The following is a 23609-nucleotide window of genomic DNA, read 5'->3' as shown; positions in this document are numbered from 1 at the left end:
TCGACATGTGGAGGCGTGTCTTAATAGAGGTGTTGCTCGGTCAAGTTTAATGCATAAAAGGATGCCTATCAATAATCTATAGAATATTAAAGATGTGATTTATTAATTGGGCCCTAGGCTGGACAATGGCAACCATATTCTATTTGGTGTAGCTACATCCCAATTATCAAGATTGCAAAGGATCCAAAACACAGCTGCTTGAATCCTCCATAGAGCAAGCAGGTTTACCCCCATCACTCCTATACTGGAAGAACTACACTGGTTACCAATAAGACTCCGCATTCACTACAAAATCCTCACTCTAGCTTTTTAAAACTTGTGCCATTAAAACTTGTACCCCAACCTACTTTCTCTTACATCAGTAAGCTAAATGAAGACCAGTACGGTTCGCATTATCAATTTCAACTTCAGGTTTCAATGTCACGTACAAGATTGTTCGGTGACCGTAGCTTCCTAAATGCTGAACCACTTCAATGGAACTCCCTCCGGGTTAAAATTAGGTCTTTGGATTCTATTATTCAATTTAGGCAGTGGTCTTAAAACCTTTTTTTCTCTCAACTCTTATTTTTGCACCTTCGGTACCTGTAAAGCACATTGAACAACTTTTGTTGAACAACTGTTGTTGGAGTCTGCACTATATAAGAATAGCTATTATTATTGTTATTAAATATTAAATCCATAATGGCACCATGACTATGGGCTCACCTTTTTGGCTGCCTCCTCTGCATCAAGCCTTCGTTTGTTTTCCTGGTGGACTGACTCTCTCTGCTCCTGGTATTCTAACCTCTTATCTTCTCTGTCGAAGTAGCTTGTTACGCTGGTGAGCTGGAATCATAAAATATTAAAAGCATCACTAACCATAGAGAAACTAAATTATCTTTGCTAACGAAGATGCACTACAACAAATATAGGGAAAAAATAGGAAAAATCTCTTAGTTTTACTTAAATCTTGAAAGTCCACACAGCCAGAATGTCTTACAGTGCAACTATTTGTATATTTATCTAGTATACGAGAAATATGGAAAGAAAAATCAGTATTGCCAAATATGATATTCTAATGGCATTTTATTAATTGTCATCAACATTAAAGACCCATTATGTCAAAACTCTGGAATTCAACTGTTTTAGGGTCCCCAAAATGTTTTTGAGGGTATCAAAACTATCGGGAGAAAAACAAAATAACTCATACTTGTAGAAATAAAGAATTTTTTTAACCAAACCTTCAAAATGTTTACAATTTATCACTCTTTATCATATAAAAATTTCTCAAATCTTAGGGAGACACCCCATCCCAACCCCCCTCCCCTTGAGGCCCTTTTCCTAGGCCACAACGTCTGCCCATGGAGGGTCTTGAGATGATCAAGGTGAGCATTGGGGTTAGCAGGAAACTTTGAATACAAGGGCCTTGCAACACTCAGCAGCCATATATACATGTCAGAAAATTTTAAAAGGCTTGTAGTTTTTATTTCATGAGTCCAACATTACATTTTCAAATTTCTGGACCATGAAAATGAAAAAAATGTGTAGTTGGATTTTCAAGCTGCCAAATAAAGTTAACAGACACCAGTATTAAAATCAGAGAGGAAAAGCAATGTTGATTCAGATGTTACATAAGCATCAAGTCTACTGTACTAGTACTGTGCTTGAGACTCTGATATCCTCTTCGGATAACCTCCAAGGTCCTTCCTGCACACAACCTTTGAAAAATACACACACAGAAACCCCCCAAAAAAAGGAAATGATATAATATATATTGACCTCTCCATGGGTGAGATTTCTTAAAGTCCAAGGCACTTCCAGAATGTGTAATGTACCCACATTATCTGAAACAGCTAGCAACTGTTGTTTGTCTGCAAATATGACAAAGAGGAAAATACGGTAGCTTTTATTAAATCCATGCCATGTTGTCTTTAATCTTGTGACAACTTTAATAAAATAAATAAGTATCCATTCAGGTAATTGATACTTCTAGTGTTACATTGTTTAATACATACACAAGAAGGACACTACAATAAAAACGGCTAGACTTTCAAATTATGTTTGAAATTTCTGACATGAATCCCATGAAATCAAGTCTTTTGACAAATAGAAATGGTGTCAAATGCCCTCCAAAGCCAATTTAAAACAGTGTAGTCTCTACACCGATGGGAGACAATCTAAGTCTAATAAGCATAAGATTAAAACCATCGGATTAAGCCGTGACACCTCTGAGGGGTTCCTATAAAGGGATAATCTAGTGGCAGACCGAGTAACACTAATATTAAAAGAGCAAAATATTCCACAATGTCATCTGAACACCTCATCCCAATATCTTGTACATACTTCGAGATTTGATGTAACCTGATTAAACCTTCCCTTATTCCAGTATTAAGTGGATCACAGTGGGTAGTGTGTGATGTCATCATGGTAGACATTCTTCACAGATTTACTTTTCTATCATAATCTTCTTGCTGATTTATCCTTGAAATGTGACACATTTGCAATGTTGGTAAGCTGTCTATTTTCTCTGTATTTAAATTTTTATAAAACATGCAATTCATTTTAGAAGAAATTAACTCCTCTGTAGATAAATGATTTAAATATTACTAAGAAAACACAAAACATTTATAGCTCAGTTGCCATGGAGACATCATTTCACACTCTGCTGCTGGTAGATGCATTTATACAATATCACTTTTCGATTATCTTTGTCATGAAAAATGCTAGATGTGATCTAAGTATGCTGAAAAATACCTGCAAATTTTGTGAAGCAATCATTTTCAAGTAATTTTTTTAAGCAACCAACTTCAGAGCATCATTTTAAAGCAGTACTCAGCATTGTAAATTGCCAAGAACATGTCCATATTGTCATATCCAATATCCAGCATGCCCTTCATCATATCTTTTGTTTCCAACTTAAAAGTCCTCAAATTTGAGTAATTAAATTCAATCTGGACTACCTCCCACCCCCTCCCCCAGTCCCCTGCCTGGATTTAGTTTGATGTTTTCTCCCTTAATTTGCAAGCCTTCCACAAAGGGAATATAGAACGGAATTATTGCCAAACTGAATATTAACAGCCTTCAAATACTACTTTATGATCAACTAAACCCCATAAATTGTCTATCTTAGTACCTTCGTTATTGTTGAATCACTTGTGCACTAAAAATAGCTTTTTGTTCATTTCCTCAAAAATGGAATGTTCTTTATTACCTTCCAAAAGACAAACAAATAATCTTTATATTACAAGTATTGCAGCCCATCTGCAAAATGTTAAAGGTTAATATCAAGCATCTACTTTAATTACCAATGGAGTCACAGATATATCATGATAGATGTAGCATTGCCATGCCATGTCTACAAACTACTACAAAGTCCAATAAATTCAACAATAAATTTGCTTTGTTGGAGGGGGGAGACCCACTTACGTGATAGGTGCCAGGGGTACACGTTTGTGATTTCAGATGCAGAGATGTTCTGGCTCAAGGATGCTTCATGGGTTCTGTCTAGGAGATCCCAGACCTCAATGTTACCCTCTGCTGTCCCTAAATAGAACACAGCTGGTCTAGTCGGTGACCAGAATCCGCATGTGAACTGCTTAGAGGCTGCTGCAGATATTAGAAGCGGGTTGCTCTGTAATTTTCAACAAAAAAAAAAAAATAAATAAATAAATAAATAAAATAAAATAAAATAAAATAAAATAAAATAAAATAAAATAAAATAAAATAAAATAAAATAAAATAAAATAAAATAAAATAAAATAAAATAAAATAAAATAAAATAAAATAAAAAAATTAATTATTAAAAAAAACGGGGTGAAAAACATAAGAAAACAAAGAAGATTAGATCTATCAGTGTATAAATTTAAGAAATTTGAAGTGGTTGTCCCCAGGACAACCAGCTCACCAATTTTTGGTTGTCCTGCTGAAATTTTGGTCGTCCTGTAAAGCTATATAGTAATTTATCTTCAGAAAAAAACTTGTTTGGGAGTCCGAAGAAACCATGAATGTTGAGCGATTTCATGGATTCTAGATCAAATTCTGTGTATATTTTCTAATAATGCTGAATGTAGCAAAGATTGTGAACATTAGTTAGGTACATGATGTTTTGCTGCAGGGCGTAACGATACAATAACCACGTGGTAAGCTGTAGGTGCGTCATAGTACTGGTCTAGTGTTTCAGTTTCAGTAATGTTATTAGCGAAAAAAAGTTTGCGTCCCAGGGACGCAAGCCCTCGAAAAAGTTTGCGTCCTGTAAAAGAAAGCTTGCGTCCTGATCGAGGACCAATTACGTTTATTGTATGACCTACTGTACTAATACTAGTGTAGTATTACTGCCTATACTTTGTGAATTATACACAATATTATAGGGCAGATGGTTCAGTGTCTTAGCTTCGGCGTTTGACAGGGGCGGCCCGGCCGACTCCTTCCGCCCACCCTGCCGTTTAAAAAAAATACCCCCAGCCCCCTCCTTCATCCGCCCTTGTACTTCCCTACTCGCCAACTCTGTAGTAGCTTCATGCTCTGACCTTGCAGCGCTTCCAACAGCCAAACTCTTCAAAATCACTGTACCTACAGTGTGCATATCTCTCGCTAAATTCCACACTGTACGTACTGCATTTACATAGGACTGTTCGAACTTCATTTTCAACTACAGTTGCGCAAATCTTTAAAATCTGATCCAACATTTATCCTGGGTTTTTTGCAAACAATCATCTGTGCGAAAATTACAGTAGGCCTATGTGAATAGATTTTTACGCAATGTCGATAAAAACATCAAACTTCAATGTTCTAAAATACAGAAGTAAGTTTACACACGAATGTTGTTCCAAAATAAACTTTACTGAAGCACGTGGTCAATTGAGCCGCGAAAAAATTTGCAACAGAAACTACTGTGGTATAAATGCACATTTCACATTAGCAACTCTTATTGCAGAGAAAAGACATTCTGTGAGATAAAATATCCTTTCCGGATCAGATATGTAAGCTTCCCACAAAAGTCATAACATTTTCTGATCAAAACAATGATTAAAATATTAGTGATAGTCTCAGAAACAATTCAAGTGCATCTTCGTACCAGCAGTGATTGTTGTCAACATGTACGTTACAAATATGAGACAAGGCCTAACGTTATGATATTTGAGTGCACATATATTATAGCCTTTACTACAAACTTTGTTATCTCTACACAAGGGAAAGTTAACGTTGCAAGTAATTGTTGTTAAACAACTTACTTCTTGTTCATTGAGCACTGAAAATGCAAGAATGTTTGCAAACAATCGGTAGGGACTATTAGCCAATCAATCACGGGAATCTTGGTAAAGCGTCATTGTCTATTTTAGCATGAAAATATCTGTAATGAAGTTTTGGTAACCCTGTACCTTGCAGTTGATTGTTATGATATATTTATTTTCAAACAAATTTAATGATCTGTAGGAGTAGGAGAACTTTTGGTTCTTGTCAGAAGAAGTTGTGGTTTTTTTGAAAAGAAATAATGAAAGATGTTCGTTCAAAAATGTGTTTTGTTATGTTTTCCGTTGACCTTGTTGTGAGTGTGTACTTGGTGTTCGTTTCTCAAAAAAAAAAAAAATGGTGGATGGGCGGGGTCTTTGTCCGTGGGGGTAAACCTGAACTCTGATTGGCCTTTGTTGACAAACGGACGGAACAGAAAATACCATAAATGATAAAGCTTGGTTTGAGTGGTCCATGTCAATGTGAGGGCTTGGCCTTCTACGTATATTATTTATTAGATGAAGGCGGAGTTTGGAATGAGTTTCTTCCTATTTGAAATGTCATTTTAAGTTTTTGGTTTCACGCTCGTTTCCGTGTCTTTTTCCGTTTGTTTCACGGAACATTAACCAGCCTTTTTGAAAGTTTTTGGTTGTCCGCCGGGCAACCAGTACTTCACGATTTGACAAGTTTTGGTTGTCCGGCAGGTAATTTGGTCGTCTCGGACGACCGGACGACCGCTAAATTTACACACTGTCTATAGGCTTCTTTAAATTATATTCACAAAGAGATCACAAAGATAAGGGAAGCTTTCAATCCTCGAATCCTAATAATCACTACCTTACAAATCTCCATATCTGCCAAAGTTTACCAAAGAGTCATGGGGAAGTTACAAAAGATAGTTTGATAACATAAACCTGAGTCGCATAAAGGAAAAAAAAAGGTATTTTCACTAATTCTTTTATTGGCTTGCTCACCTCACGTCCCTCCTTCCATACAGAAAAATTCCATCCTCCCACGACCAATACGATGTCCTTGAAGAACGGCGATCTCTGTAAGGTATTGATGGCTCTGTCGTGGAATGATTTCACAAAGTCCGCCCGAGGTGGAACCAGCTTACCGGAGTCTGGATCCTTTTCTAGTTTGAGATCGGCATAAATGAGCTCCCCATCCTGATGATGGGGTAAGATGCCAAAAAAAAAAAAAAAAAAAAAATAGAAAAAGCACAGTAGATGGTAAATATGAGAATCTGTTGACTGCTTAAATGCAATAAAAAAGAGTTTGTTTCCGATTAAGTTCAATATATTGTTTCATTGGAACGTTTTGAAAGTTGTTGTTTTGTTTCAAGATTAATAGGAAAGTAATGTTTGCACCTCAGACTAACATATAATACTGAATAGTTGGGAAACATGGGACACTGAAAACAAAGCAAATGTTACATTGGACACTTTAAAGTTACTTGTTTGGAGAAATAAAGTACCTCCAACCCATCTACAAACAACGCCAAAATGTCTAGAACCCTCACCTCTGTTCCGACAAAGAATTTAGTAGTGGCGCCCTCTAGTTGCCGCTTCTCCTTAGCCGATCCTGATCTGATGCCGAACCCACCGCCCATGTTGCTGTCTTTGCGGTCAATACTGCTTTTCCCAGCACTGCCTTCCTTCTGCATTTTTTCCACTGTAGAATAAAGTAAATGTTGACTGTGAGAAGGCTGATGTTTAGGACATCTTGTCAAAATGATTTTATCGCGGGAATGTGTGTGAGCCCGCTTTTGTGTTCCCAGAGGCCTTTTACACAAACTTTAGTGGAAGTCTCGGTATTGAAGGGAAAGATCTATTGCCATAAAAGTGCACCTGAAAAAGCTGATTACAATAGAGATAAAACAAACATGATAGTCGTCTTTGCAAAATGTAACTTTCTTTCCCTATTTCAAGCATCTATTAATGCAAGACCAAGGTACCCAAAAGAACCACTGAAATGAGGAAATAAGTTTATCAGGCTCTTCCATGTTTTGGGAATGTAGCAAAAGTAGGATAATTATTTCACAGATTTGTGGCTGGCTTTGACAGCTACCTACAGCTACAACAACTAAGTCAACCACATGAGGTAGCTAAAATCACAACAGGTTATAGTTTCAGTCAGCTCTTATCAAACTTATACACTTATCTTTATGAAAACAAACTTTGAATAAATGTCATTTGAATAAATTTTTACGAAATTGTAATAGCCAGGTACATCATAGCGCCAACCAGCAAAGATTCTTAAATGTGTCTTGTAGGTTCACTTAAATATGGTCCAAAATATCGTTGTAAAATGCCAATGTTCATTTAATCCGATAGAATATGAAATAAATCTATGTGGGTCGGTTCACATATTCAAACCACCCAACCATAGTTTCACTACTTACGTAAATGTCTGTCTCCTTGTCGCTCCTGAAAGCTAACTCTCACTGGACCATAGTCACCACTGCCTTCTAAACGACTCATGTGAATCTATCAAGAAAAAAAAAACAAACAAAAACAATCAAATTGGTGAAACTTTCAACTGTCTGGAATTAAGGGTTCCAACTTTGTCCACTTCTTCTTTTAATCTGTTGTGATATAGACATCAAATAAGCAAGGTGTAGAAAAGAAAAGAAAACCCCAAGAAACAGATTATGAAATTAGGTCAAGTACCACCAGATCCTGGTCTCCTGATATCTGGGCGAAAAGAATAGATATTTTCCAGCAGTGACAGGGACGATGCAAAAGGTGAAGAAGTTAAAAGTAAGACGATAAAACAATCAGGTGTGGTAAGGGTGGTAGCCAACTCGACAGTGATGAAACTGTTAAGATAGCAACGAAGACGACATTAATTACCTTAATGATTGGCTTCCAGGTGAGGTCCAGATGTTTAAAGGTGGTAGCTACACCTAATGGGTTGTCTTCCTTGCCATCATCTGCAGTTTGTGACTGACTTTTGGAAGGCCTGGTGTCCCAAATTCCTATGGTGCTGGAAGGGAAGATGGAACATTCACATATTTAAATGAGCTTTTGGGCTTAATTTCCAATGTCAATTGGCTTATACAGATTTAATCTAAACTATTTGAAGATTCAGTGACAAAGAGAACAATATTAGAGTAGACTATTTCAAAGAAAAATTGAAATTATTTTACTGAATAAGAAAAGTCTATTACAATGATTCAGGAAATGTAAAATGGAGTCCCTAGGAGAGGAGGCCATGGAAAATGTCTCAGAATTGCTCATTTTAACAAGATCCATGTCTTGAGTTCAACTCCACATGAGAGCAATTTGATTTTCTGCTCTTTTCCTCCTTCCATTCTGAATTCTGAAGTTGAAATATTAGAAACACGAATGATTTCTCAACAGTTGCAATGGCCAAGTTGGTTGTTCTCTGTGACTGAGAGAGTTCCATGTCCTGAGTTCAAATCCATGTGAGAGCATTTTTATTTTCTGCCCTTTCCTGCTTCCATACTGAATTCTGAAGTTGAAATATTAGAACGAGCATTATTTCTCAACAGTCGCAGTGGCCAAGTTGGTTGTTCTCTGTGAATGAGACAGTTCCATGTCCTGAGTTTAAATCCATGTGAGAGCGTTTTTATTTTCTGCTCTTTTCCTGCTTCCATACTGAATTCTGAAGTTGAAATATTAGAAACACGAATGATTTCTCAACAGTTGCAATGGCCAAGTTGGTTGTTCTCTGTGACTGAGAGAGTTCCATGTCCTGAGTTCAAATCCATGTGAGAGCATTTTTATTTTCTGCCCTTTCCTGCTTCCATACTGAATTCTGAAGTTGAAATATTAGAACGAGCATTATTTCTCAACAGTCGCAGTGGCCAAGTTGGTTGTTCTCTGTGAATGAGAGAGTTCCATGTCCTGAGTTTAAATCCATGTGAGAGCGTTTTTATTTTCTGCTCTTTTCCTGCTTCCATACTGAATTCTGAAGTTGAAATATTAGAAACGCAGATGATTTTTCAACAGTTGCAGTGGCAAAGTTGGTTGTTCTCTGTGAATGAGAGAGTTCCATGTCCTGAGTTCAAATCCATGTGAGAGCATTTTTATTTTCTGCTCTTTTCCTGCTTCCATTCTGAATTCTGAAGTTGAAATATTAGAAACGAGCATTATATTTCAACACTTGCAGTGGCCAAGTTGGTTGTTCTCTGTGAATGAGAGTTTCATGTCCTGAGTTCAACTCCACATGAGAGAGCATTTTTATTTTCTGCTCTTTTCCTGCTTCCATACTGAATTCTGAAGTTGAAATATTAGAAACGAGCTTTATTTCTCAACACTTGCAGTGGCCAAGTTGGTTGTTCTCTGTGACTAAGAGAGTTCTATGTCCTGAGTTCAAATCCAAGTGAGAGCATTTTTATTTTCTGCTCTTTTCCTGCTTCCATACTGAACTCTGAAGTTGATATATTAGAAATGAGCATTATTTCTCAACAGTTGCAGTGGCCAAGTTGGTAGTACTCTGTGACTGAGAGAGTCAGACAATCTCCATGTCCTGAGTTCGACTCCAGCCAGAGCCTTTTAATTTTCTGTTCTATGGAAAAGGCTGAAGTATAAAGGTAAGAAATGAAGTTTTTCCATTGGGAACCAAAATGGTGTAGTTGGTTGTTCTGCCAACAAGCTATTTGAATTTTCCAGATTTCCTGATTTGCTGGGTTCAATCCCAAGTTGAGGTGAGAAAGACGAGGCGAGAAAGGGAGAGTAAAAGGAGAGAGGTGAGAAGGGTAAGGAGAGGTGAGAAGGGGGTGAGGTGAGGATGAGGTGGGAAGGGGTAAGAGAGTGAGGCGAGAAAGGGTAGAGGGTGGGTGAGGCGAGAAAGGGTAAGTGATCACTGGCCAAGGAGTTCGCCGGTACCCCCTCCCCCTGACAAGGTTCCCAGCGGACAGGTGAGTTCGCCGGCACCCCCTCCCCCCTGACAAGGTTCGAAGTGGTCTCCCTATCCCAGACAAGGATCAGTGGAGAAAATGTTTTATAAAATGTCTAAGTCCAAACAAGTGGATCTTTAAATATTTGAAAAGCTCACATTTTCAGTGTCTCCTCTATTGGTCTAGAGGTAGAGCAAAATGTTTTGCATCACAGGGTCCCTGGTTCAAAACCAACTTCTGCTTTTGCTTTTACTTCTTTCAGTAAAAGAAATTTTCCAAAAAAAACAACAACAAGAAAACAAAACAAACAGCTGATTTTTCTCACCTTGTTTAGCAGCTTATGCAAAACACAACCATAAAAGTTTATATATTTTAAATATATATATTAATATAGATATATCTTATAGACAAATAGATATATATATAGATATACACATATATGTATATAGATATATAAATTAAAACAAAGGAAAAAAGTCAATACATCCACTTAAAACCAAGCATTGCAATACAAAGAGATGAGTTTAGTAGTCAGGATGTGCTCAGAAATAGTTGAGTGCCCGGCAGATTTGTATGGTAGCGTGATCCACATCCTGGGGGTTCTAAGGGGTGGGGATGTCCCCCCTTTTTGGAAATTTTTTGCAAATGAGGTATAGTCAGATGGCAAATGGTGCTATCTGTTTCTGTCACCAGAGCAAACTTCTGTGCCAAGTGTTCACCCATATGTTGGTAATGATAAAATTTAATTAAAGTAATCGTAAAGAAAAGGGGTTGGACCATGGAAATGTTTAAAATACTGTTTTTAATGGGCGGCATTCAGGACTGCCGGGCGCAGCTTCCCAGGCGTGAGCGCATCCCTGAGCACTCCTAACAATTCCTTAGAACATAGTGAGGGCAAAGAATTGCTTGAGAAGGATAACATTTGCTTTATACTGTATCTATGCTTGTCTAGAGAACATTTGCTTCATATTGTTTGGATGCTTTACTGGTTAATGGATACTTGAACATTAATCTTTTTTTCCCTTCATGCCAAATAAGTTCATTGACAGGACTTTATTCCACCCGCAGAATAGCACCCTTGAACTTCCTGTCCGGAAACCAGTTGTTAAAAATCTTTGCATATTGGCTTGCTAAGTATTCTTAGTAAGAGCAGCAGTATTAACTTAGTAATTCAGTATGAAATTCAGTTTTGTATACTTTTGAACATTTTGGTAAGGAAAAAAAGAAATGATTATTTGATGGGACTTTTACTTAATTGTGAGAATGTTATTTTGTAACCACAATCGCATTAAAATTTTCCGCAACGAAAAATGTGGCCATTCCAGCATTACCTCAAAGCGGACATTTGGCCCTTAAAGTCGTTTCTGTGTATTGTTCTAGGCATAGCTGCTGCAAATCCAAATTTTGTTCCTTTTAAAGATTAATCGTGATACATGTGTTATACAGACAATACATCAAACTGTCTTTGTTTTTTTTTTCTTTTGTGTTTTCAACCAGAAAGCCTGTGGGCTTATTTTGATTCCTTGCCAATTGAGATTATAATCCCAAGCTTTTGTCATTGTTGATTAAATTGATCAGCAAGGTTCTTTCACCTTCAGATCAGCAAGGTTCTTTCACCTTGCTGATCAATTTAATCAACAATGACGAAAGTTTGGGATTATAATCTCAATTGGCAAGGAATCACAATAAGTATGACTTCAATCCAACTTGCCATTGTTGAGTAATCAAGTTTACGAGCCAAGGGCGCCACATACACACACACACGCACACACACACACAATCACCATCGCATAGATTCCTTGAACCTTCGGCAAGGAATAAAAAATGTCAAGAACCGAGCGGGAAGCTGCAAATTGGACAGGAACTAATTGTTGACTGATTGGTCAGTGGTATTAGAAGCCTGGGAATAAAGGCAACATTTAATCTAGCAATGATCTGTGTAAATAACAACAAGTTTTAACCGTTGTTAAAGTTGGTATGACCAGAAACTATACCTACCCATCTACTGAAGCAGTGAGCAGCTGACAGCTTTGTAGATTACGATTCTCGACCATCAGACCAAACCGATTAACCTGAAATGCGACGAGAGATGAAAAATATTCCATAATCCTATTTAGAATATTCGACAGAATATGAAAGTAACTTATCAATGGTGTTATAGAGCAGTAAGTGCAGCTGCATCCCCCACCCTATCCCCAACTCCCCACCCCCATCCCCAGTCTCATACATAAAATGTTGACACCCATCTCTCCCAAATCAACACATCTCCTAGTCATATCACTTTATCCATACCTCCATATGGTCCGGTAACCACTGGATATCAGCTACCGCATTCCTATGTCCGGACTCGATCGCTGCAGAGGCACAGTATCGTACCACAGGTGTCTTGTCCGAACTGTCATCTTCAAAGCCAGGCTGAAAGTCAAAAACAAAGTTAACACATTAAATTACGACATATTGCCTTAAAATTTCACGCAGGATGTTAATGAAAGAGTCAGCAGGATAGAAGTGCAGGGCAGGGAATAATTTATCTAGTATCACATCCCAAAAATACTATGCAAAATGGTCAAATTTGCTAAATAAATGCAAATATAAATGCAATACTAAATTATTACCTGTATGAGGGCAAGGTGGGGAATAGATTGAATAAATATTACCTGTGTTGAATATAGAATAAACAACATGCTTTCGCAAACTGCATCAGTGATGATTAGATCGGCTAGGAGACAATAGCCTTAAAACCAACACACTCATAAGGATAAATTGCAAAATTAGTCAAAACCTAACTTTAATTCTACTTTTACTAACTAACTGTCAGCTAACTCTTAGTAAAGGTCCTTGGAAAAGAATTATAAATTACCACTGAAAATTTCCATACAGTGACTTTTATACATCTATAGGCTATAAACATTATATGGTCTCAACATTAGGAGAAGACATTTTGTTGCCAACATATTACTGCATATACATAGTACTGAAAATCTGCAGTATGTGTAAAGCACAAGGGATTAGTCTTCAGGGAAAGGAATGTCTAAGAGTGGAAAGTTCCTTCACTCTTTCTTCACTCTCTTGTTATGCAAAGCAGTTGGGTCTAGGGATGTGCATCCAATGAGATGATTTCTATTGTAAGTACAGTAAGGAGTGGCTGCATATTCAGCTATGCATGTTGTCACCATGTATAGCAGTAGTTTTGTATCATTATTAGTATATTTTGTGAAGCAGTAAAGTGGTCAGTTCTGTTTTAGACATTGAAGGGTTAGGTTGTATTCTTATCTGTGGCCAGGTTCTTTCTTAGGGGATTTATCTGTGGCCAGGGTAGTGTTATTTGATATAGGAGTTTGTTAGTTGGTTATTTCTTAGTTCCCATCCTGCACATAGCCATTTGCTTGTTCTTTCTACTGTCTAGTAAATATAATTTTAAACGGTCAATTCTCCTCTTGTGTAGTGTTTGGGTCTGGACTCGGGTGGACAGCGAGAAAAGTGTTGAGGCAACTGTCGGAATATTCACATTGATGAGGACTTGGCCCGTTAAAATATAACAGCCACGCCCCCCCCCCCCCCCTAAAAAAAAAAAAATCAATGAAACTCTCAGCTGAAAGTTTCATTAACAAATATGTTAAGCAAAATTTATGAAATTTTAAAAAAAGTTTGAAAAGCAAAGTGAATTTTTACTAGAGCAGGTACAGTAGCTTGGAAATAAACCAATGGACAATGAGACACAGCTAATTGTGTCTTTTGCTTTTGTTTAGGTAGACAATTAAAAAGTTGTAGTTCACTGGAAATTATATACCCTGCCACCATCCAAATTGTATGAACACAAGGTTGCATGGAACACAAGGTACAGTCTGGCTGTCATATAGCACCCCTGGTAAAATCATATTGCCAGAATCGGTCAGGATGGGTAGTTGGATTAACTTGGTGGGTATTGCTTGATTCCTGATGTAGCCTATAGTTAATGTATGTTGTAAGTGTATGTTTTATTGGTCAGGGCTCTATATGAAATGTTCACACACCTGTAATCATAGTTATGCTCTTGATTGTTTACAGACAATTTATCAAGAAAAATTTACCTTTTACATTACATTAATTCATAATAAACTATTAAACAAAAGTTAGCTACATGTCATGAGAGAATAAAACTAACAGCACTGCAAACCATAAATATTTGAAGGAGAGAAGAAAGTGGAATTGGCTTTAGTCACTGCAGAAACACCAATCCCTAATAGTTGAAAGGTCACAGTTAATGCAGTGAAATGATAGCAAAACGGAACAGAAAGAATTGTTATTAGACAAAATTAAAAAAAAAATTATTGAATAGACCATCAAAATTTAAGGGAAAATAATATAAAAAGGAACACTACTTGAAGAACAGAATAATAGTGACTACAGTACATGAGAATAACTGGCGTATATGTCTCGTTTCGTTCCTCAAGCTGTTAAATACATGGTCGATTGCTTGACGGAAAATAGCACATGTTTATTCACGACATGCTGCTCAAAAGACGACATCATCCATGTTTTACTTTCACCCAATCTATGTTAAGTAGTGAAACGAAATTACTCAATCCTGCTTTTCATGAATGTTGTTCTCTACTCACATCATAATGCAAGCCAGTTCAAGATCTATTGAACATTGATTTATCGGCGGGTTCCCCCTCACCCCCGATACTTTGACGTTATCTTGATTACTAGATATAGAAATGAATGTAATAATAATATATTATAATAACCAGACGAGTCATTCAGGTCTCCTATCATAGAATCAGGGCCGTGTAGTAGTTTGGTCAGATGACCTGAGATGATGTAACTTCTTGTCAAACAATCAAACAGTATTCTTCATAGTAATTTAAGCAATCAGTCAAACCTATCATTGACTGTGCAATCGTCTTGTTTAACAACCAACCTTACAAGAATGTCAAATCGTCTATGGAATAATCAGCTAACTTTCTAACATTTAGCTTCCATGTGGTAAAAGAAATATTTCAATATCAACTTCAACCTCCTGTTAAATGATGAAGACTATGTACTGATGTAGCTTCCACCCTGGTTTATAGCACTTATGGAGCTATAGTATGTAGGACAGTAGGAGAGGCAGCAGAAAATGTTAGTCAGCTATTTTCCTAGGTTTTTTTCTTCAATAGTCTATGACCAATGCATTCCTGCTCTTTAATGGCAACATCTTTTCAAGACCACACACGTCTTACTGTTCTTTTTGAAGGGTACAGTTAATGGGGATCTAATGTCCAGCTACCTATATTAAGCCCTAACAGTTTTATCTCCTGCAAAATGTTCATTATTCCCCTTTTTGTTAATGTTTTGGTGAAGGGAACATTCAAAGAGCCAAGAAGATGCTGTAGCCATTTTGCAACAAAGCTTGATTTTATATCTTAAACTTCGTAAAACCCTCACTTGTGTAAATCACATCAGCTAAAATGTGTTCAAACAAAGATTTTCCTTACTTTTCCAGACTAAACTTCAAAATTCAAGGACTTTCAAGACCTAGTTTTTTTTTATTTCCCTTACTTTTTCCAAACTTTTCCAATCGGTGTGGGAACCATGCCAATGGTAACTTAATAATGAGATGCTCTTAACAGACAAAAAAGTTGTCTCCATCTCCTTATTTGAGGCACAAAAATTGATATCAATAATATTAAGAAAATTGAAGGAAAAAACGAGAAGAAATTCTACACACTATTCTACAAGACACCTCAAGATTCACACAAAGGAATATGACAAATTTTCCGGTACAAATTTTACCTTCTCTCGGCCTCGACCATAGCGCTTGAAATGCATAAAGGTGAAATATAGAGTTACAGGCGATTTACGATGACACTTAAAAGTATAGCTTGAGCAAATATTTAATGCAATTATGAAGAGAGCTTGAATGATATTCTCTCTTCATTGCTTTACAAATGCTGCCAAGGAGACGTTAGCAAATACGAAACTTACCAGAACAATAAAAGGTAGAAGAGGATACGCAATTACTGATTGAATTGTGTCGATTGTGGAGGTGAACGGTCTTGGGTGAGGGCGAGGTGAAGGGGGGAATGTATAGAGAGTATGCATTTGAGAGATTAATACCATATATACGGGTATAAGGTCGGGTTGGTGTTTGTTCGGCCAACAGAGTATATCTGATGTTAAAGGTAATAGGTAAATGCTTTCAACTTTACTTCCCTCAAAAATACATCTTTAAGGAAAGCTACTTAGACACATGATAAACTATCTAACATATTATACAACACACTAGACATAAGATTCTACATTTATTAAATAGTTTACAAAAATAATTAGAGCTATTTTAATGTGGCAAAATCTAGCAGCAGTTAAAAGTATGTTGCATATATTTTTTTTGGTAATCATTTTCTTCAACATTTTCAAGACTACTCCACAGATAAAATGTCAAACTTTGTGATCTGAAAATCATCCCATAGATGTAAAAGACAAAAAAAAAAAGACAAAACAAAAAACAAGGAAATTGCTATAAAAAGTTTTGAAAATTGTTTTATGTCTGGTTTGTGTCTGTTGGGTCTTGGCTATGCTACAGTACCATTAAAAATAACTGCTTTTGCCATGCCATTTTTCAAGCTCAATTTCTGGTCACCAAAACTCTTACCACATTCAGCATGGCATTCTTCTTGCTCTGTTTCCCCCTCTGGGTGTTTTTTAATCTGTCCACGTATTTGCTGATGTCCCAGAGAACGATCTGTCCATTGATGCATCCACCAGCTATAATGTTCGGGTCTGTCGGGTTGAACTTGAAACAGAAAGAATCTTCAATAATAAAAGAGCAAAAAAAGCAACTTCATTACAACAAAAAAAATACAACTAAAAATTGCAAAGATTTTCTTTATATCTTCATACTAAAAATTCTCTTTTGATGGAAAGAAGACAAAATTTGATAACGTTAAGGCAAGTAATGAGACAGATATTAGGTTGGATCTTAAATTATCTTGGTTTGCATTTGCAGTGTAACTTTCTGCACAATACATAAGCTTGAGAATAGTTGTGGCTTAGTTTGCAAAATAAGAGTCAGGGGTGTTACTGGTATAGCAATTACCAGCTAAGTGCACCCTTTTGGAAATGAAGAAAAACTTTATAGATTTCTTAGAACACATTGCACGTATAATGTGAGTGAATCTGATGGGAAGGAAGCCAGCAAACTGGCAAAAACATCACAAGATATATATTTTAGTTTAAGAAAAATATGATATTAAAAAGCCATGGTTTTACATACAATTTAGACTATAAAGATATGAAGTGGATGTAGGCTTAGGTGGGGGTGAGATGTTAAATTTGCAATATGCTGACTATAATGTCAATAAGCAGTGAGCACAAGGTATTTCGCGTCTAAGTCCTAGCATGCTGGTAGACACAAATTTACCAGCTGCTTCAAGGTTACAGATTTTATTATTTGCGATCATCCCACACGACTAAGGAATACCCTGGGCTGATTCGAGGCTTGGTGAGAGCTCTTACCTGAGGATGGATTGGATCTGAAAAACTCCAGATGAGGATGAGAGATTGGGTCATGATGATCCTGGAAGAGTTATCCACCCTCTCATCGTAGGTCATCTTCTCAGCGCATGAGACGGCGATGATGCCCTTGATCGAGGGGTGCCATGCGATACAAGTCAAAACTTTATCACGGCTGAACTGGAGATCGGTGAAGGACTGGTACTCCTGTTTTAAGTGGCAAAAGAGAAATAAATGTTAAGTCACTTAGAGCACAGGGTATTTTAGATCCCATCTGGATCTTTGTTTTTACAGGGGCAAAAGGATATTTACATGTATGGAAATGCTGTTTGGAACACTGTTGTTTATCAAAGCAAAATATATATATGGTTTATACTCCCATCCTTTATTTGTATGGGAGTTGGGGAGATATGTCACAATATTTACATCAAACCTGGATCTCTGTTGTATAGAGAAAATAGTTATGACAGGAAATGGTTTGTAGAACAATGTCCCTAAAACATAAAAAAATGGCTACATTCCCTCCTTTTGTCATGGGGAGGGGGGGGGGTGAACAAGGAGGGATATGTCCTTACATTTACATTACGACTAGATCCTTGTATAGAGCCAATAGCTATACTTGTGGAAAGTAAAGGGAAGGTGAGGGGTGGTGGCTGTAGGGTGGTTGGGGTATAGTGGTTGGGGAGATAAACCATGACAAAGTTTCTTGAAGGTGGGAAGGGAGGGCTGTGGTTAATTTTGAAATTTGATGAGGATGGGGAAAGGGAGAGGGCCATGGGAGGGAGTTGAATGACAAACATACATCGTAAGCCACATATTAGGTTAATTTACCTGATCTGTGCATTTTATGTAGAAAACTATCAACTGGAAATATAAATGTACAGATAAATTTCAGTTAAACAAAAGCTTTACTTTTAAGTGGTTGTCTGACTTGCTGCCAAATGTATCGTCTTCATTGCCGAGCTCCTTCCAGTCGTCTCTGAACACATCCATGATATCATTTTGCTGTAAAGCTAATTCAAATCTGTAGCCAAAAAAAAAAAAAATTAAGAAATTTTTTACTTTTACCTCGTTATTTGAAACTTGACTAACCAAGTTACATAAACTATATAGTTATGGTACGGTATTTTAATATCAAGAAGAATACAGACAAAAAATGAATCAAGTTCAGAATCAAAATTTGGAGCAATAATGACAACATGACAAACGATTAAGTCACGGTTTTAAACATACAGGAAAAAATTGAAATAAATGCAGCGCACATGATATTTGTTTGTGGGCGGGGGGGGGGGGGGGAGAGGAGCAGAAGGAGTGGGATTCATATGTATAATTCCTTTGACACAGAAGAAGTTAGTATAAAGGTATAGAGATATTTTTAAATTTAGATAAGTACTAAAACCTGCAAGTTTTATTCTATAATGCAATAACATGAATGACTTTAACAACATACTGAAATCAGACTGTCCAAACTGATTCTCAAACTGACAGATGTACCTTTAATATATATACTCCTATAGAGTGCACTAATTATCAATAACCCTGGTCATCCTTCATGGCACCTACATGGTTACCCTTGGTTCTGCACTAAGATGAATGCTAAACAGTTGATCATTTTGGGGGGGATTCATATTTCCAATTACTTTGCGACAGAAGAAGATACACCAGTAGCAGAAATATTAAGAAATAGTTCAAGTTATGATGGGTAATAAAAGAGGCAAGCTTCTATTGTGTAGGATCAAGTTAACAATTTAAGACTATATAAACTGATAAAATAATAATCAGAAATTACAGATTTTACCTCGTAAAATTCTCCTATAGAGAAATAATCACTGCAAATAACCCCTGTTCATTCTTCATGGTACCTACAAATTAGCTAATTTTTATGTTTGTGAACAGGACATTGCATTAGACAATAACAGAAACATGAAGCATCTATTCTCTAAGTTTAAAGAATGTCATAAAAAAAATGAGAAAAAGAATGACCACACAAGAGACCGTACCTTGGTGTCACCCGATCCAAGAAATTGTATAATGTCTCCGATGAGAGAAGATTCTTCTGTTCTTCTTCAGTGAGCTCTCTTGGGGCATACTGTGTGTACTTGTTGCACGGATGTTTCCTGAAATAACAAGACAATGCAAGTATGTTTCCTGAAATTACAAGACAATGCAAGGATGTTTCCTGAAATAACAAGACAATGCAAGGATGTTTCCTGAATAACAAGACAATGAAAGTATGTTTCCTGAAATAACAAAACAATGCAAGGATGTTTCCTGAAATAACAAGACAATGCAAGTATGTTTCCTGAAATAACAAAACAATGCAAGGATGTTTCCTGAAATAACAAGACAATGCAAGTATGTTTCCTGAATAACCAGACAATGCAAGGATGTCAATGCAAGTATGTTTCCTGAAATAACAAGACAATGCAAGTATGTTTCCTGAAATAACAAGGCAACAATACTAGAAGAAAAAAAAATAGTACAAAGAATAGGAAGAATAAAATTGAAGGATACAAGGGTTTTGGTATAAGAACAAAAGAAATTAATATCCTTCAAATTCCCTGACATGCTTATCAACAGACTAATGATGTCGAAGATTTAAAGAATATACACAGTATCAAACAGAACTAACGATGAAGTCAAGAAGATCGGTCCAGCTCTCAGCTTCATACCATGTTACATTGGTGAGACATTAAACATGTTGAAATTTGATTCGCCGTAGTTGGTAGTCTTTGTATAAATGAATCCATCTGTCCTAGTGTTTGTATAGTGTGTGCCTTTGAAGAAAACCCTGTAAGGATCAAAACTTCAGTCTCTCTTTGAACTTTCAACAGTCCAAATAATCTTCAACTTTGAATACCTTAAAACTCTATATTCCTTTGAGTATCAATCCATGTTACATTGAAAGTACTCAAGACCAAGGGCTATTATCAACAAACCAAGGAAATTTAACTCTGGATGGACAGGAAAATTCAAGTTGTCACCAAAGAGATAATTTCCAGTTTTTTTGTTGTTATATCCAAATGAATTTCTTTTTATAGCAGCTACATATACCACTGTTTGCCTTACCACACTGTTTGACTTCCTTGGTCCGTATAAGTTGAGACAGCCTGGACGTCTTTGTCCAGTTCCATTATCTTGAGACTGAAGCTCTTGTCTTCGAAAGGGACACACTCGATGTAGCCATCCTTGGCATCATCAGCGTTTCTGTCTGAGAAACTGAGGGCGCCTCCAAACTCACGCCTTGCACGCCTGATCGTGATGCGAATCTTGTAACGAAGAGATTAAGAGGAGAAGGATGATTGCTAAAAATTGTATTGCTGGTATTTGTGTTTGTGTATGAGGACTAGTACTTCCAAAGGTTGTTTGAGAGCATTAATAAACTTATTATTTCATTAGAAAATGGGAGTTTGTTCTAACATCATGATGAAGTGGTTATATATAACAAATAGTAAAATATCTATTAATAGTTAATTTCTCAAGACTTTTTTTCTCTCAAGATTTTCAAGATTTCTCAAGATCTGAAAGTAGAAGGTCAGTTGAGGTAAAAAGTATAAATTAATCCTCCTCCATATAATCCTTATAAACATATCTCTAGAGCAACTTTGCAGAATTGATAATTTCAAACAATCCCCATATTTAACGGGAGATTGAACCTTTGGATTTCAATTCCAGTGCACGACATTCATACCCAATTTCGTGCTTATCCCTGTAAGCCATAATCTTGGTTAGCAATTGACCTCAGAAACTGTATTAAAGCCCATTTAGCAACAAAATTTCAAAATCAGAGAAGAGCACATACTGCCAAATTTTAACAAAACAATTTAGTAAAACTTTTAAGGTATGAGTACTAGTTTTTACCAAAGGCTACGCAGTAGCATTTCAAAATGGGGGACTGTGTTTTACACAAATCATTTCTATTCTGTCTGAAACTTTGTAAATTAACTAGACTGTGATTCTAAATATATACAGAGTTTGATATTGTTGTATGTGTGTGTGATTTCACTCCTTTTTAAAACTTGGTTTTATATTTACCGATAGAAATTCAATGAAAACAAGAACAAGAAGGAAAAATATAGAATAGAAATTAATTGTGCTGAGAACTTGAACTCAGCTTCACAGATCTTTGATCAAAAGAAATCTAAAGAGTAATAATAATACTACCTTTTGCTCTGTCTCCTTCCAAGAAGATTCTTCAATTTCTTTCTCACTACCAAGGGATACCCACTCCTTTGGTTCTGGTGGTACGTACTGATACACCACTGGGTCTATTTCCTCCACTGCCTCACCTTCTTCCCCTGTCGGAGAGCCATCTTCTGCTTGTTCAACAACAGGCTACATCCAAAACAAAGAAAAAACACAGAAAGAAAACATAAAATTTTAGAGTTAAACTGGTAAATTTAAATAGCAGTGTCCAGAAAAATTCCTGTGATAAAATTCTCCTTGCCAAAACAGAGCTATCAGCTCGGAGAAAATTTTATTGATGAAGAACACCGGCACAAATGCAAAAATAACACGTTATATATGTTTTTGTGTCGGCATTGCCACACTTCGAGATGAAAACCTGTTTCAGGATGAAATTTGGCCAGCTCAGAGTGATGCCTGCCTCTACAGTTATCAAGTGTTCAAAAATTTGTTTGAATAAGTTTTAGCCAGTTTCTGTTTAGGTAATTCTTCGTCACTTACGTTCAAAATCCTCTGTTTCTCCTCATCAGAACTGACCAGGACAAAATTTTGTCCGTATTTGAAGTCGGCATCGTAGATCAACAGTATCTCATCGGCAGGATAGTCCTGTAAAATACCAGTCGAAATGTTAAAGATATGATTCAAAGGCTGTATATTTGTTGTCTACCCGATAGCAAAATATACAAAAAAAACCCACATATATATCCAAGAAATTGACTTCATGTAATTAAACTAAATGTTATTTATGTCAAGAAAATTATAGCGGACTTCAAGGGTTACTCATAGCTGTTGCACTCTCGCATTTAGCTATTGAGAGTGACCACGGTAACCTGCTGACATTTGACCTCCCACTCTTACCTGTCACTCTGAAAGCACATATGAGAACACTAATAGACATTTTGGGTGGTAGATTAAGGAGGAGGAGGATGTGTTGAGGGGAGATGACTGGTCAATCACTAAGGGTAGAACAAGTGTGCAGTTGCTATGAGGAGACAGGTAAGTGAGCAAACAAAGTGAACCAGACTGTATTGCCTGCTACAACAGATACAAATATATGGCAAGAAGTTTGGCAGTGGGCAAAGTTCTTCACAGTTAGTGATTGGAATGCAAAGAAATAAATATATGCCAAATAAATTGCGAGTTAATAAAGCTTTATATTGGAAACATCTTTTTCACAAATATTTTGGAAATTCTTAGTTTACATTAATCACAAGGTAATATGATATTCCTATTCAGCTTGTCAGAAATGTATAAGTCAAATCAAGAGGCAGATGACTAGGACATAGATCAAACATCTTTCTGGGAACCAATATAGGCTAACATAACTGCAAAACCTACCAGTATCAGCTGCTTCACTGGATGGAAGTCTGAAACAGCTGCTCTTTCTCTCATGTCTTGAATGATGGCATCTTTGGGGATAAGCTTGTGGGGATTATCCTCTGTGACATGCTCATCTGCCACACACTGGAAAATTTCTTGACTTTTCGATGATATGAAAAGTGGGATCATGGAATCCTGCCCACCTGAAAATTAACAGGAGGAAGAAAATAGTAATAAAATAAAAATAAAATAATTATCAATACTGATTTTTATGGCATTATGGACAATTCAAAGGGCAATTTATGCAAGGAAAATTTAATGGTAAGTAAACTTAGTCATAGGATTATCCAAAACTTCTATGTTAGATGCCCGAATATATACATATGGACCAAAATACTACATATCATACCATTCATTGTTATATAATATAAATGCACAAATGTTTCACATTTTAATCTCTGTATGTTACGAGTTTGCTCACAGTTTCAATAAATTATACAACAGAGGCAGAAAAGGGTATAAAACAGAGCAATGCACAGTTCTATTATAAAGG

General features: G+C 36.6%; 1 protein-coding gene across 1 annotated transcript in view; it reads right to left on the bottom strand.

Annotated features, from left to right (window-relative positions):
* The window catches only part of LOC139979391 (dynein axonemal intermediate chain 3-like), a 31926-nt gene that overhangs the window by 4680 nt on the left and 3637 nt on the right, over nt 1-23609 (bottom strand). Inside the window, exons 4-21 of the mRNA XM_071990143.1 lie at nt 23075-23259; nt 22238-22342; nt 21716-21886; nt 20621-20820; nt 19552-19668; nt 18464-18575; nt 17535-17758; nt 16692-16854; nt 15833-15856; nt 12368-12490; nt 12074-12147; nt 8064-8196; nt 7613-7697; nt 6731-6882; nt 6183-6377; nt 3406-3610; nt 1759-1850; nt 706-825 (exon numbers count right to left, since the gene is read on the bottom strand). Coding sequence (XP_071846244.1) covers nt 706-825; nt 1759-1850; nt 3406-3610; nt 6183-6377; nt 6731-6882; nt 7613-7697; nt 8064-8196; nt 12074-12147; nt 12368-12490; nt 15833-15856; nt 16692-16854; nt 17535-17758; nt 18464-18575; nt 19552-19668; nt 20621-20820; nt 21716-21886; nt 22238-22342; nt 23075-23259 — 2480 coding nt within the window. The remainder of the gene's footprint in view (nt 1-705; nt 826-1758; nt 1851-3405; nt 3611-6182; nt 6378-6730; nt 6883-7612; nt 7698-8063; nt 8197-12073; nt 12148-12367; nt 12491-15832; nt 15857-16691; nt 16855-17534; nt 17759-18463; nt 18576-19551; nt 19669-20620; nt 20821-21715; nt 21887-22237; nt 22343-23074; nt 23260-23609) is intronic.

Source organism: Apostichopus japonicus, chromosome 2 (assembly GCF_037975245.1).
Source record: "Apostichopus japonicus isolate 1M-3 chromosome 2, ASM3797524v1, whole genome shotgun sequence".
NCBI classification, from domain to species: domain Eukaryota; kingdom Metazoa; phylum Echinodermata; class Holothuroidea; order Aspidochirotida; family Stichopodidae; genus Apostichopus; species Apostichopus japonicus.
The sequence above is the reverse complement of the archived record's forward strand: the minus strand, read 5'-3'. Positions and strand labels throughout refer to the sequence as shown.